This window comes from Polypterus senegalus, chromosome 13 (assembly GCF_016835505.1).
Source record: "Polypterus senegalus isolate Bchr_013 chromosome 13, ASM1683550v1, whole genome shotgun sequence".
NCBI classification, from domain to species: domain Eukaryota; kingdom Metazoa; phylum Chordata; class Cladistia; order Polypteriformes; family Polypteridae; genus Polypterus; species Polypterus senegalus.
In genome coordinates, this window is record NC_053166.1 from 89,162,707 (window position 1) to 89,176,919 (window position 14,213).

The 14,213-nt window shown below is 35.9% G+C and overlaps 1 protein-coding gene across 7 annotated transcripts in view; it reads left to right on the forward strand.

Moving 5' to 3' along the window:
- The window catches only part of LOC120542402 (serine/threonine-protein kinase BRSK2-like), a 225,937-nt gene that overhangs the window by 176,199 nt on the left and 35,525 nt on the right, over positions 1-14,213 (forward strand). For 5 of the 7 annotated variants that reach the window (XM_039774850.1, XM_039774852.1, XM_039774851.1 and 2 more), the window contains exon 14: positions 10,544-11,150. In XM_039774850.1, coding sequence (XP_039630784.1) covers positions 10,544-11,150 — 607 coding nt within the window. The remainder of the gene's footprint in view (positions 1-10,543; positions 11,151-14,213) is intronic. The other 2 variants (XM_039774855.1, XM_039774856.1) reach the window with 1 other exon arrangement.

The window sequence follows — 14,213 nt, forward strand, 5'->3', positions numbered from 1 at the left end:
TTTTGTGTTATATTAAAAATGTTGCATGGGCAAATTCACCTTTAACTAATATATAATGCCCACAAAGTGCAGACGAAAAATTTTAAGCTTTCAGTCTCCTTTTGCATGCCTAAAGACTTTTTGAATTTAATTTGTTAGCCATAGTTTTTACCATCCAAGTCCACAAGACACAAATCAATTATAATATGAATTATTATAGTTTAGGAATTAGCTATGACAGATTACTTGTTTTTTGATTATCTTTAATAATTTAAAATTTGGCAGTTTGCATATTTTAAGTTGCAACATGAAATAAAAAATAATTGGTAAATATGTTATTTTCCCAGATACAGTACTAGCTGTGTCAGTGACAGAGGGCCTCAATTTATAGTGCTGTTAATCAGATGTACCAGAAATACTATGCAACTAACCAAGTACTTCTCTGTGTACAATATCTGTTATTTTTTTTTACCAGGAACTAATATTAATAGTTCACTAAAGCTCCTTACTCATGCATATGCTACATACATTTGCCCATGAGTAAAACATTTCTGTAGATTCTGTAGATCAGTTCTTTTCCTAGTGACTAACTAAGGATTCTGATGATGTTCATTATAAAATAATTTTATAGGAAACTGTATTATTTTGAATTCAAACAATTAATAATTCTTAATAATTAGAATAAATAATGGAAATTTGGTCTGTTAATATATTTTCACCCATTAGCATATCCTGTAAAAATAGTAGCTTCAATCAGATTTGAATGTAATGCTTTGATCTGTAATCTTGTGCCATCACATAGTTTTGGAGGCTTTAGATCAAAAGTGAGCAAAAGCAACATACACTGAATTGTGGTTTAGTTTTACTTATTATATACTAGGGCTGCAACTAATGGTTATTTTGGTAGTCGACTAATCGTTTAATTTTTTTTCCGATTATTTCATGCCTGACTATTTTGATGCCTACGACCTGTGGTTGCATATCCTGTTTTGGGCTCCAGTGCATGTCTAACCTCATCTGCTCTTGTCTGTCCACATGTGAATATCACCCTGTTGTCTCTGCATTAACACGATTAAAATTAATAAAAATCAAATTAAAATAACAACCAGTGAAACATATGAATTTGAAAATAATCAGATGTTTTATTAGTGTGACCATCACAATAAAAAGAAATACATTAAACAATTCAAACTAAAGTGCACATAGTCTTTAAACAAAAAAAGTGCATTTAACTTAACCAGAAATGGCCACTGGTGTGGCTTAAAGTCCAAAAGTTTAAATAAAGCTTCAATACAAATAAAATAAAACAATAATGTACAGTTTATAAAAGATTCAGTTCATATATTCCTGATTGCAGTGCAGGAACGTGAGCATTTCGACATGCTCTGGTGTGAGGCTGGCTCTCTTCTTTGAGACAATGTTCCCAGCTGCTGAGAAGAGACACTCAGAGGGAGTAGAGGTAGCAGGAATACACAAGAATGATTTTGCAGACAGAGAAAGATGTTTTAATCATCACACTCTGAAGGAAAAGTGTTATAGTTTATTACATCATGTACTATATTATGCCAAAATAAAAAATAATGGACTAAAATATGTAACAAGCTAATTACTGATATATTCCAAAACACAAGTTACCTAATGTTAGTTAGAGATGGTTTACTATTCATATGAACTCAAATATTATACGATAAAAGAAGAAAGAAAAACTAGGACAGCTCAGCTACAACTATTCACTCATTTACTATAGCTCCAATCACGTAAGCAAACATAACTGAAATTATATTCACTTAACCCTTAAACCACCGCAACCGGCTAGATTCGGTTTCCAGTGCTTTTTGGAAGCACGCCGAAGCTGAGTATATGCAGCGACATACATTCGGCGACATGCATTCATTGAACTCCGCAACCGGCTAAAGTTATTTCTCAGTTCAATTTGCCGGAGCCAAGAATATTCGGCAATGTATATTCATTGAATGCTGCAACCGGTTGTAGTCGTGTCTCAATGCAATTTGCCAGCACGCAGGGGGCGAGTATATTTGGCGACATACATTCATTGAACTCTGCAACTGGCTATATTTGCTTCACAGAGCAATTTGGGAGCACGCCGGTGCTGATCAGTCAGTGCTGTACATTCATTGAGCAGAACTGTAGCACCAATGTCTCTGGGATTCAGCTGCTGCACTAGACGAGCTTGCAATCATCAGTGTTTACCTCTGTGTGTTTGCGTGCAGCCAGTTCAAGTGCAGTTGGCACGGTGATTTACTGAATTTCATCAATTGGCTTCAGTTGCACCTTGAACATATAATAATAGATTGTTGCAGTAGTTTTTTTATAGTTTTTACGGTTCATTTGCAGTGTGTAAAATGATCAGTGTTGCAGTAATTGTGATGCTCTTTGCATGAAAAAAAATGTGTTACATTAAAATTTCACATTTTCTTTGTGATTTGTGACGTTTACTTAAAAACCGCAGCTAAAAAGTATTTGGAGTCCAAGGGTGCATTAACCCCCAAGTATGTGTCAGTTTAAGGGTTAACTGTCATTGTCGAAACCTTGATATACACATTATAGTACAAACATCAACGTTAACGTGACACTAACTTTACTCATTAAAACTTACCTCTTAAGAGACTGCAGCATCACAGCTCCAGGATGCTTGCGTTTCAGATGCTCTTGCATCACGGTAGTGCTGCCATGAAAAGAAAGCTCCACTTTGCATAATCTGCAAAACTTTTTTTTTCTTTTTTGGTGAATTGCTCCCACACTTTAGAAAGTTTCTGTCTCAATTTTTTCCATCTCCTTCCCCCTCCTGTATCCGACTCGCCATTGCAACCATGTTTATTTTCCTCTACATTCTTCTTCTCCTCAGACGTTCTTCTTCGTTGGTAGGACTGTGTGTAGTCTTGACAAACAATAACAAACACTACTGCCCCCAGACGTTCATGTAGTGCATTGCAGTTACAAAAACCAATGTGGTTCTTTGTGACTGGAGCCTCTATTGAAGGTTCTGTTTATGACGCGTCGACAATAAAAAATCTGCATCAACAATTTTTTGTAGTTGATGTCGATTATGTCGACTAATCGTTGCAGCCCTATTACATACAGCATTGACTTTTACATGCTGCACATTTACATCGGACATGCAGTGAATTGAACATTTTAAGAATTGTGCAGTAAAAAATGGGTGAAAAGAAATAATATGGTGAACTAGGTACAATGCCCAAATGATTGAATCAGAACCAAAGTACTGACGGTACTCTGTTTAGCAGGCATCTTGCTTCTTCTCACCTTTCTTTACATGACATATTAGTTGAGCAGGAGGACAGATCACTGCACTATACTAACATTCAATCCACTGGGATGTTGAGCATGCTGTCACTGCCTGCTTGTGTTATACTCAGGTCTTCTAATGGGCTGATACACTGTGCCGGCCCTACACTGTTTTTGCATAGTGGAATATTGTGGTACGACCTCCAAGGGAACACCACAGTCCTCTGCAGTATTGCAAATATTTCATCCCAAAGGACCTGCTGTTCCCCACCCCGCTGTTTAAAGTATATGTACTGTATATAAGCATGATCAACAATCCACGGGGAACAACTTCCCTTTCGAATCTGTGTATATTTTATACCGCATCATGAGGAGTAAGAAGAAGTCAACAGATTAGAAAGTTCAATGTGTAACAAAGGAGGCAACTTGCTAAGCAAGTCTATTTTTAGCTTCCCCTTCAGTTCTGGTCACAGTCTTCATTTGCATAAAGTTCATTCTTTCACTGTTACCCTCAAGGGGTCCAGAGTGCATACCACAACTGAATCTGCCCTTTTAATTAGTTTGATGATTTGGTGGGCCTCCCTAGAAATTATTTTATCAGCCCATAACATCTTAGCATAGAAAATCATACTGGTTATCACTCACTTGTAGAAGAGGTGAAGGCTGTCACTATCCACTTTAAAATAACACAGTCTCCTAAAAAAAAGGTTGTCTGCGTTTAATATATATATATATATATATATATATATATATATATATATATATATATATATATATATATATATATATATATATATATATAGTTTCTTTGTGTTATTAACCCGGTCCAACCTGTCATTAATGTGGACCACCAAGTACTTGTAGCAGTGCACCACTTCTGTATCTATTCCCTGACAAGTGACTGGACAGAGTCTCTTTGGTGTGGCAAAAGTCAATAACCAGTTCCTTGGTTTAGCTGATGTTAAGTTGCAGACAATTCTGTCTGTACCAAGAAACAAAGTTCTCCACCAGACTTGATTAACTGCCTCGTCCCCCTTATTTATACAACCCATAAGTGCACAGTCATCTGAGAATAACTGCAAGTGACATGATCTGGAATTACAGTATATTGAGGTGAATAGTATAGTCTGGCAAATTTAAAAAAAAACATAATCCTCACAGTGTTGCCAGCTGTGTCCACATGAGAATAAGCCTTGTGAAGCAGATAGATAATTACATCCTCCCTCCAATAAATGTCCAATATGAAAACTGCATTAGGTCCATTCTAGCATAAAATCATAGAGAACTGGGTCCTTTCCTGACTGCAGCATGCAGGTATATCTAGTAACACCCCATACAGCTATGTAAACAGAAACATCATGGGTAGGGAGTATCCCGTTTTGAAACTCCATAGTGGAGTGTGCACATTAAGTTTATTCATATGTAGGTACCTTCAAGCATCTTTAAATTAACAGTCTTTAAAGTGCCTTGTTTCCAGTGCACTGGAATTATAACTAATTAAAATGCATATAGCTTCTTTACAAGTTTGTAAGATTACTTAAACAGTTATGAACAACTCATCCATTTTTACTTTTAGCATTAGAACTTTCTAATCTGATCTCATATATATGTTTGAAGTCTGGTTTACATTTTGACAGGGTATAGGGCAGGGCAGAGCCTTCTAGAACAAATCCTACATGAATGACTGCCACTATTGCCTTCTGTGTGCGCATTCTCCAAATACATTTTATTACTACAGTATCTGATAATCTCAGAAGGGTCACTAAAACACAAAGTCATGCTATGCTTTAAAATAGCAGTATACCCCAGGCAAAGAAAGTCAAAAGTCAATATATATAAATTCCTACTTGCTGACCTGGCAGAGTGCATAGGCTACTGAACTTTAAATACCACAAGGTGGTCAATTCCATCCTGAACAAGCCATTTAACCTGCCTGTGTTTCAATTGTAAAATATACAGTATTTGTAAAGTGTTGTGCTATATGCTGTACTTGTAAGCTACCTTGGGTAAAGGTCTACCTAATATTTAATAATAATAAAAATATTATTGAATTAAATGATATTAATATTAATATTTAGATTCACTTGGGAATATGTTAAATTGAAAAGAATTTGTGAGTAGTAGCATGTTTCATGTGACTAAACGCACAGGTAGATTTTCTAGGACACTGGCACATTATCTAAGCCAGTGTTTTCCAACCTCAGTCCTGGTGGCACACTATGGCTGCAGGTTTTTGTTGCAACCAGCTTCTCTTTTTAATTTGACTCCTGGGCTAATTAAGTGATGTGTTATTTCCCAAGTTCTGTGTTTTGGGAACAATATAGAAATTATAAAACTAAGTAACTAACTAACTAAATATATATATATATATATATATATATATATATATATATATATATATATATATATATATATATATATATATATATATATATATATATATATATATACAGTATATACCAAGCAGTTATATGGGAATAATGTATTTTTTCTTTTTAACAATATTTTCATCTTGATTTTCGTTCTACTTTTCTAGGTGTTCTAATTGTTTAATTAATCCATTATTTATAATTAGTGGGTCTGATGCTAAAGTAGTTGCAGCCTTTGATTATTCAGTGTTGTTTGCCTGGGTGTCTGCTCGGCTCATTTTTAATTGTCATTAATAAGATACAACGAAGGGGAAAAACTGCCCAGAGAAAGGGCAAAATATAATGAAATCAGCAAAAGAGAGTTAAGCATTTAAATCTATAGGAAAAGCAGAAATATTTCTAAATGTCTTATAAATGTAAAAACCGTGCTGCTGTGCTTTTCTGAATATAGAATAAAAGAAAAATAATACCAGCTAATTAATTAAATGAGATCAGTGTAACCAGGTGATTAGGAATCTGGTTGGAACAAAAACCTGCAGCCACAGTGTGCCCCCAGGACTGAGGCTGTGAAACACTAATCTAAGCAACTATGGAATTAACTGATTACATGGAGGAAATCTGTTTTTAAAACACAAGTTTGGCATTTAACATTTAATACAGATGAAAACAGTAGGCAATTATGAGAAGACAGAGTAAAAGGCATTTTAGTGATTAAACATGATAGACCTTTTCTGTCTTTTATTATTTAGGAAATAAAATGTATCATATGCTCAATAGTTTATTCTAATCTTGTGCTTGATTTAATTTAATTTAATAAATTATAGACAAAGGTATAAAAGTGTAAACTGATAATGATACTCATTTTTATGAGCAAATGAAGGTACCTTGTTTAAATAAGGTGATTTAAAAAGTGTGTCCCTTATAAAAATGAATAACTGCAGGATTTTCCCAGTAAGAGACTACAAATTAAATTGATTTACAATAGAATGATTAATATTTTATACTGAATGTATACATTGGAGTTTAAATTTAGAGAACAATTTATGAAAAATTGTTTCTTTCAAATATTGGTGACAGACATTGGTCAAAATTTAAAGTGGTAGTAGGTGAATGTTTTAAAAAATAGCCAATGGAAAAAAGTGATTCAATAAAAAACTACAGTGATCACAATTAGAGAACTGTTACAACTGTATTGCAAAAGAAGCCTGCAAATGAATTTTTTCAACATTTTTTGACGATTACAGCTTTCAAAATATAGTAGGAAGTGTAGAGTTCTTTGCTTTCAATGACTTTGGCACATTTGTGCCCATAGGACAGGATCAATTTCTAATACTGCTTTGCCTTATTTTTTTCCACTTATCTTCCAGGTTCTTCTACAATTCAGTAACTGTAGCTTGTTTCTTTACCATAAATTTGTCACCAGTTATCTTCCAGAGATTCCCAATTGAGTTCTGGTCAGGACTCTGGGCCTATCACTTCACCACTTCGGTATTCTCCGCCTTTAAGAACTGCTTCATCCATTTTGCAGTATGACAGAGGGCACTGTCATGCATAAAAATGTCTACCTGATTTGGTGATGCCTGCAGAGATGGGATCACATGTTGCTGGAGGAGGTTCTGATACACATTAGCATTCACCTTGACATGTAGCTGTATGAGAGGCATGACTCCTGCTGCAGAGAACATCCCCTACACCATGACGCTTCCTACTCCAAACTTTACTGACTTCTTCACACACTTTGGGTTCAGTCTTTTCTCAGTTCAACTGGGAACATACTGTTTCCCATTTGAACCACCTAAATTAAAAGCTTTCATCATTGAATTTAACTTTGGAGCAGTTCTCCTCAGTCCAAACAACTTTGCTTCTCAGAAAGGGTAGTCTGTTTTTTTTTTTTTTTTTTTTGCTGATTAGAGGCTTGATCACTGTGGAGTGGGATTTCAGTCCCAGTTCTCTCAGACAATGAGACACTGTATGTCGAGACAAATTCTTGCAGTGTTCAGCACTGAATTGGTGAGCAATTCCAGTTGTGGTTTTGAGCTGATCACCCTCAGAGAGGCTCTAAATAATCCCGTTTTCTAATTTGCTTGCTTTATGTGGATGACCAGCCTTTTTTCAGGACTTAGATGATTTTTGTTCTTTGTACAGCTTTGATATTTAAGAAAGTACGTCGTATGCTCTTAAAATGACCAACTTCTCTTCCAATTGTTGAAAACATCATCTCATCAGCCTCCATCTGAACAACTTGACATTGTAGCATTTCAGTTACCCTAGAACAGTTCACCATCTTACACAATGCCTATCAGTGCTGACTAATCAGTTGGTGTTGCTTGGTATTTTAAGTCATTACCAGCTGTTAACTAGTAAAACTTGTTCTCTAATTTTGATTGCTGATCCCCTTCAATGATATTGATTAACTCTTTTATTTCGTGGGATAATTATAATATGTTTCTTCTATTCATGTTTCAATGACATTCAATTAAAATAAGCAGTGACATTGTAAATTACAGAAATGTAATTTGTTCTCTAATTTTTATCACTAGTGCACATCTCAGACGATTTTTAAAGCGTCCTTTCAGAAAATGCCTTGTTCAACATATGCTTCTGATAAAAAACATTCTTTTTTAATATAGCTTTACAGATTAAATCTAAATATGTATTTATTCATACTTTTTAAAAAGGTTTTTTAACCCTTAATCTTCCTCTGAGTATGCAAGATTGAATTTATTTTTACTTGGTAATACTACAGGGTACATTACAGAATACACTGAAGAACATTTTCATATTTGAAATGGACTATTGTTTATGGCAAGATTCAAGAAATAATATGGAAGTACTGAGCCACCTTTTAGCATACATTTGTTAAATTAATGTTTTTTTCAAAGTTACTAACAAATAATAACAGCACTATTGATTGTATATCTTTCTATTTGGAAGAATGCAAATCTTTATATTTGGAAGACTACAATTTTAAACAATATGCTTAATGTCAGACAAAGTGGCAGAGATTGAACTAGCAGCCTTGTGATTTACAGTCTTAGCTACTAAACATACCTCGGAACTTCACAATTTAAATAACAAGGGCCAATTATGGAGGCTCAATGTTTAAGAATACAAAATATCTGAATCTCTATTTGCCTTGTGATGGGGCAGCAGTGTAAAGAGGTTATTCATTTATTAATCCATCAATTTTAATCCAGTTCAGACCTGTAGGAGTCCAGGCTGTATGAAGGCAACATCAACCACAATGAGGAAACCAGACTTGGATGTTTAGCGACTCCATTGCAAAACAGTCATGTACATACCGATGTTCCATCCTACAAGTCCAATTAAAGTCACCAATTAATTTGTCACTCACATCATCAAAATATTACAGGAGCATCAGAGTATTATAAAGAAACCCAGTCAGACATAGACAAAATGTGTAAACTCCACAGAAACAGTGACGAGACAGGGTTCAATTACCAGTCGTATGGAGCTGTGACATAAGGGCAATAAACATTTCACATGGTATTCAATTCAGTTATTTGTAAAAATGTAATATTTATAATGTCAAAAAATGTTGTTTACATTTAAAAATATAATTACTTGAAATATGCAAAATATAATTCTATTTAAACACTTTACAGAATAGCTCCAAAACACCATACTGTGTGCCTGTAGAAATATTTACACTATACAGTATGTATGTCCGTGATGTATGGTGGTGGATAAATAAATGTCATTGCTTCTCACATTTATGCTCATGTTTGCATGAGTTTTCTCTGGGTGCTTTGGTTGCTTGTTATATCTGAAAGGAATTCAAGTTAAATTAGCTTAGAATGAATGTGTCCTGGAACAGGCTGGAATCCTGGGTAGACTCCTGGCTTTTTCCCATTACTGTCAGGGTAGGTTATGTCTTCTCAGAGCTCTGTCATAAAAAAGCAGGGTCATAAAATAGATGTATTTGGCCAGTTTTTAATAAATTTGTATATAAATTTCCTATTAATAATAATATTGGTACAGGTGCAAAAAGTGATGATGTGTATATATATATATATAATATATAAGTATATAATAAAGATGGTCTAAAAACAGAAGAGAGGAAAAAAACTAATATTAAACATACATGTTGCATGTATGTTTACATGAGCATACATAAAAGGCCACTTGTGAACAAAACAGAGTAAAATGATAACTTCAGTCTGAACAGATTCCAAGAGGAATAAATCTCATGGTAAACTGCAAAAAAATAAATAAATTGGATTGTTTCATACCTATTCAGACTGGATACAGACTCCCTCCTTGGACATTGTACATTGTAATACAGTGTAGCCTAGTTTCCATGTAGAATTTAAGAGGTCTGATGCTGAAACCTAGTTGTATCAATGTCAGCCATCTACTCTAAGTCCTTTTCCATGAGCAGGAGAGATTTTCAAAATGGCACTACTGCCATTTACAACCCTTAGACACCAAGAAAAAGATAGATAATAGTCAGACAGACAGACATTTACCATGACTTCCTCTATTATTACTGTATTAAGTAATGGAATGTTTAGTTATGCTATTTGGTATTATTACAGTATTGTGTGGGTGTGAAGAGACCTGAACTTTGCACTGAACCTGCTTTACATGTTTGAAGATGTTTTGTCTTTTTTTGCTTTCAAAAAGTTTAAATCATAACTAAAGCAGCTTCATAATTAAAGCAAAAGATATGTTTTTAAAATGTATCATTAAATCAAATACAAAATTGATTATATATTGATGACACCAGAAGCATAGATTTACTACAATCTTAAGTATGTTTTTTAGAGACATTTAAAAGAAATGTTCTGTTTATAATGAAAACTGCTGTTTTAAAATCCAGCATCCAGTCCTCATAACTTCCCATCCATTGTACACATGGCCACGCCATCTCATCCCATTCCCATGCAACCTGTCTATTTCTCCAGAGCCCTGTTTTCACATTCAGCCCATCTGATGTGGCCACTCAATCGAAGGATTCCAGGCCGCCAACATCCACTGCACATCGAGGCGCCAGGGGAGCAGCGGCCCAGAGAGCACCTGATCCCAAAACTCAAACCCTACCAGCCAAAAGCAGCCTCGCAGAGAAACCTAGCCTTCACCCCATCAAATCCCTTCCTCTCCACGATTCACCCTCACCTACTTCCCCTTCTCCAGCCTCTACTGCCTCATCTGCCTCCCCTTCCCCATTTCCCCCAGCCTCCAATCCTACCACCCGCTTTTTCTTCTTTTTCCCATCCTCCTCCACCTCTAAACCTGCCTCCAAAAGTGTGCCCCCTCCTCTTCCACAGGTCACCCCTCAGCCCTCACCCCGTGGCAGTCCCTTGCCCACTCCCCTGGGCACACCAGTACATGGTCCCCCCTCTCGAGGGGAGGGGAGCAGCGGAAGTGGCAGCAGCTGCAGTGCAGGGTCTGTTACACCCCCATCCAGCCCTGGCATGGCAGGCAGTGGATCAGCACACTGGCGAAGTAGACTCAACTCCTTCAAGAATAATCTGCTGGGATCACCACGGTTCCATCGTCGGAAGTTACAAGGTAAGTTAATGATTAGTTCTGGTTGCACTAATTTGTCCAATAGTGTTGTATAGAATTGTTTTTTCTGTGTCTGTGTCTTGAAAATGTGTAGACCTTAAGTAAATTTTTTTTATTGCTAACAGTGCAGTAGTAGTTAGGATAGGGTATGCAACACAAAGACATTTTAGGGAATTAAAGTCCACGATATTTTTGTTTCTCAATATGTAGAGCACACCACATGCATACACACAGAAATGATGTACAGAGAATGTACAAGAGGTGCCAGTTAGTGATGTATTTTAGTCTGATGTTGAGTTTTTGCCTGTCATTAATTACTGAAAAGTGCTTTTTTAAATCTAATAGGCTATGAACAAACCATTATTTACCTTTTTTAACAAACTGGTGTTTATTTTCTCCAAAAGTAAGATTATACAGTATGCTATTGCTCCCCAGATAAAACATAGGCATCTTATTGAATACTGAAGATGATTATGTTATCATCTAATACAGGGTGACTGACAAAATAAGGAAACACTTATCATTATGTTGGCTAGTAATGTTTGAAGATGTCTTCATCATCTTGAGAAAATGTTTATTGCTAAGAAATGTATGGCAGGTGCTTCAGTACAGGAGAGTTGTTATCTTGTTATCTTTTTCTATATTTCATGAGTAAAAGTGGTTAATATTATCTTGGCATAGAAATTGGGTGTCATTTTCATCTTAAGGTGAAACTGTTAAGAAATGCACAAATATCTTGACGGTGCACTCACACTGGTCTGCACTAAAATTCCTCTGCTCAAAAAAAGGGTACACTTTATAGATTTAGGCATATTCAATCAATTTCCGAATTATGGAATTTCTATACCACAAATCATTTTTGTGATAAACACAGATTTGAAAATGCTGCTTGATATACATATATATTCATATATATATTATAATATAAAGGTGCTATTTTGCACCCGACCCAGCACAGACTGACCCAGAGGCACATGTATTTTTCTTCACCCATGGGGCACGTCTTCCCCGTGAACCCCACAGGCAATATACAGTCCCACAAGTACTTAACTCCACACAACACAATCTTCTGGCACCACAACTCCTCCCAGGCAACCTCGTCCTCTTCCTCCCGATTCCTACTCCTGAGTAGTGGCTGCAGGCTGTTTTTGTAGCCCTCCCGGAAGTGCTCCAGGTGGTAATTGGCCTAATTAGGCTGCACTGCCAGGTGTGGGTGCATTCCAGCCCACAGAGGCTCGTTAAGCCATGCAGCTCCTCCGGGTGGTGGCCATGGAGCCCAACAGGTCTGAGTCCTGAAGTCCCACACCTGTGGCCCCGATGTAGCCTAGGAGGGCTGCCACCAAGCGTTCCGGGGGACATAGAGTGCATCCCATTCCTGCTCCCCCGGATCCAGTGTTGAAGGGGTATGGGACCTGGCCGCCCGTCGCGCTATATATATATATATATATATATATATATATATATATATATATATATATATTTTTTTTTTTCTAGTTTACATTTATTTTATGGCATAAGTATTTTTCATGCTCAAAATTGCATTTGAAGTATATTCTGAGCTGAAAAATTGAAGTCTTCCTTGTTGTTAATGTTAGTTGAGGTGGAAACAACCCAAAATCGTGTATTTGCTATATGTTTTTGTCCTCAAGTCAGCAATTATTTTTTCTTCTTATTCCTGCAAAATCTCTGAAAAGGTTTATTTTCAGGAGGTTAAAAAGATGCCCTTTTATTGACCAGAAGAGAGACAAATAGAGAGAAAATATTTTTGCTCCCACTTTACATACTGTAAAGCTGGGGTTGATAAAAACCTTTGTGAAGGGAGTGAATAGTGATGAGAAAGAATTCAAATACATCAGGCAGAAGTTCCCTCACATTAGTGGAGCAAAAATAAAAGAAGGTGTCTTTATTGAACCTCAGTCTTGGAGGTTTTTTAAGGGCATAAAGTTAAAATCCAAGCCGTGCAAGTTGAGAAAAAAAGAGTGTGGGAGGTATTTGAAAGTATGTGCCAGAATTTTCTTCGTAATTGTTTTGGCTGGGATTGGCTCCAGCAGACCCCCGTGACCCTGTAGTTAGGATATAGCGGGTTGGCTAATGGATGGATAGATGGATGAAAACTACAAATAACTAGTTGACTTGACCAGTGTTATTCGAGATGTAGGTAAATGCAGACAAGGCACCCTGGATTATTTGATTGCAGGATTTTGATAAAGAAGATTTAATTAGGAGATGTCTTAAGAGAGAGGGGATACCATTGTCACAGTATGTTATCCATTAAGAAAACTCAAAGTGACCTCTGGGAGGTAAATTGGTAATCACAATGCTGTTCCAAAGCACCTTTCATACATTTAATGTAGAAATTCAAACCAGACGTCTTAAACTGGAACATGAAAACTGATGGAAACTTGAGTTATGTTTATCTGCACTTAGTAGTCTGGGATATTGCAGTGTTCTTAACAAAATTATTCAATACCCAAAATGCTGACATATTTAGAGGAATGAATTCTCTTCATCAGGGTATTACTGTTTTATAAAACAACAAAGAAATAAAAGACAACAGAACACAATGCCTTTTTGAGTAAAATCTAGAACTCCTAAGGTATAAAAGAGAAGTGACAATGAGTTATTAAAAGTAAGTTACCTTTTACTGAAGAAAGATAATTACTGTGAAAAAAAAAACTTTACATAGGTAGTGCGTATGTTTCTTCAGGCTCTGATGAAATAAAGACAACTATATTGGAAAGACAATAGAGTGGTAAATTTAATCCAGTTATATTGAAGGTATTTTATAGGATAAATGAGGCACAGCTTACCTGTTACTCCTTAAAGCACACGTGAATGACACCATAATTAAAGTGTTTTTTTGATGAAGCAGTGTAAAAAGCAAGATAAATAGAAGTTGCATCAGTTACATGTAGTGAGATGAAAGATAAGTATGCATTTATAGATAGTTTACAGGGACTTGCCTACCGTGTTTCCCCAAAAATAAGACATACTCCCAAAATAAATCCTAGCATGATTTTCAGGCTGCTATGTAATATAAGCCCTACCCCAAAAATAAGCCCTAGT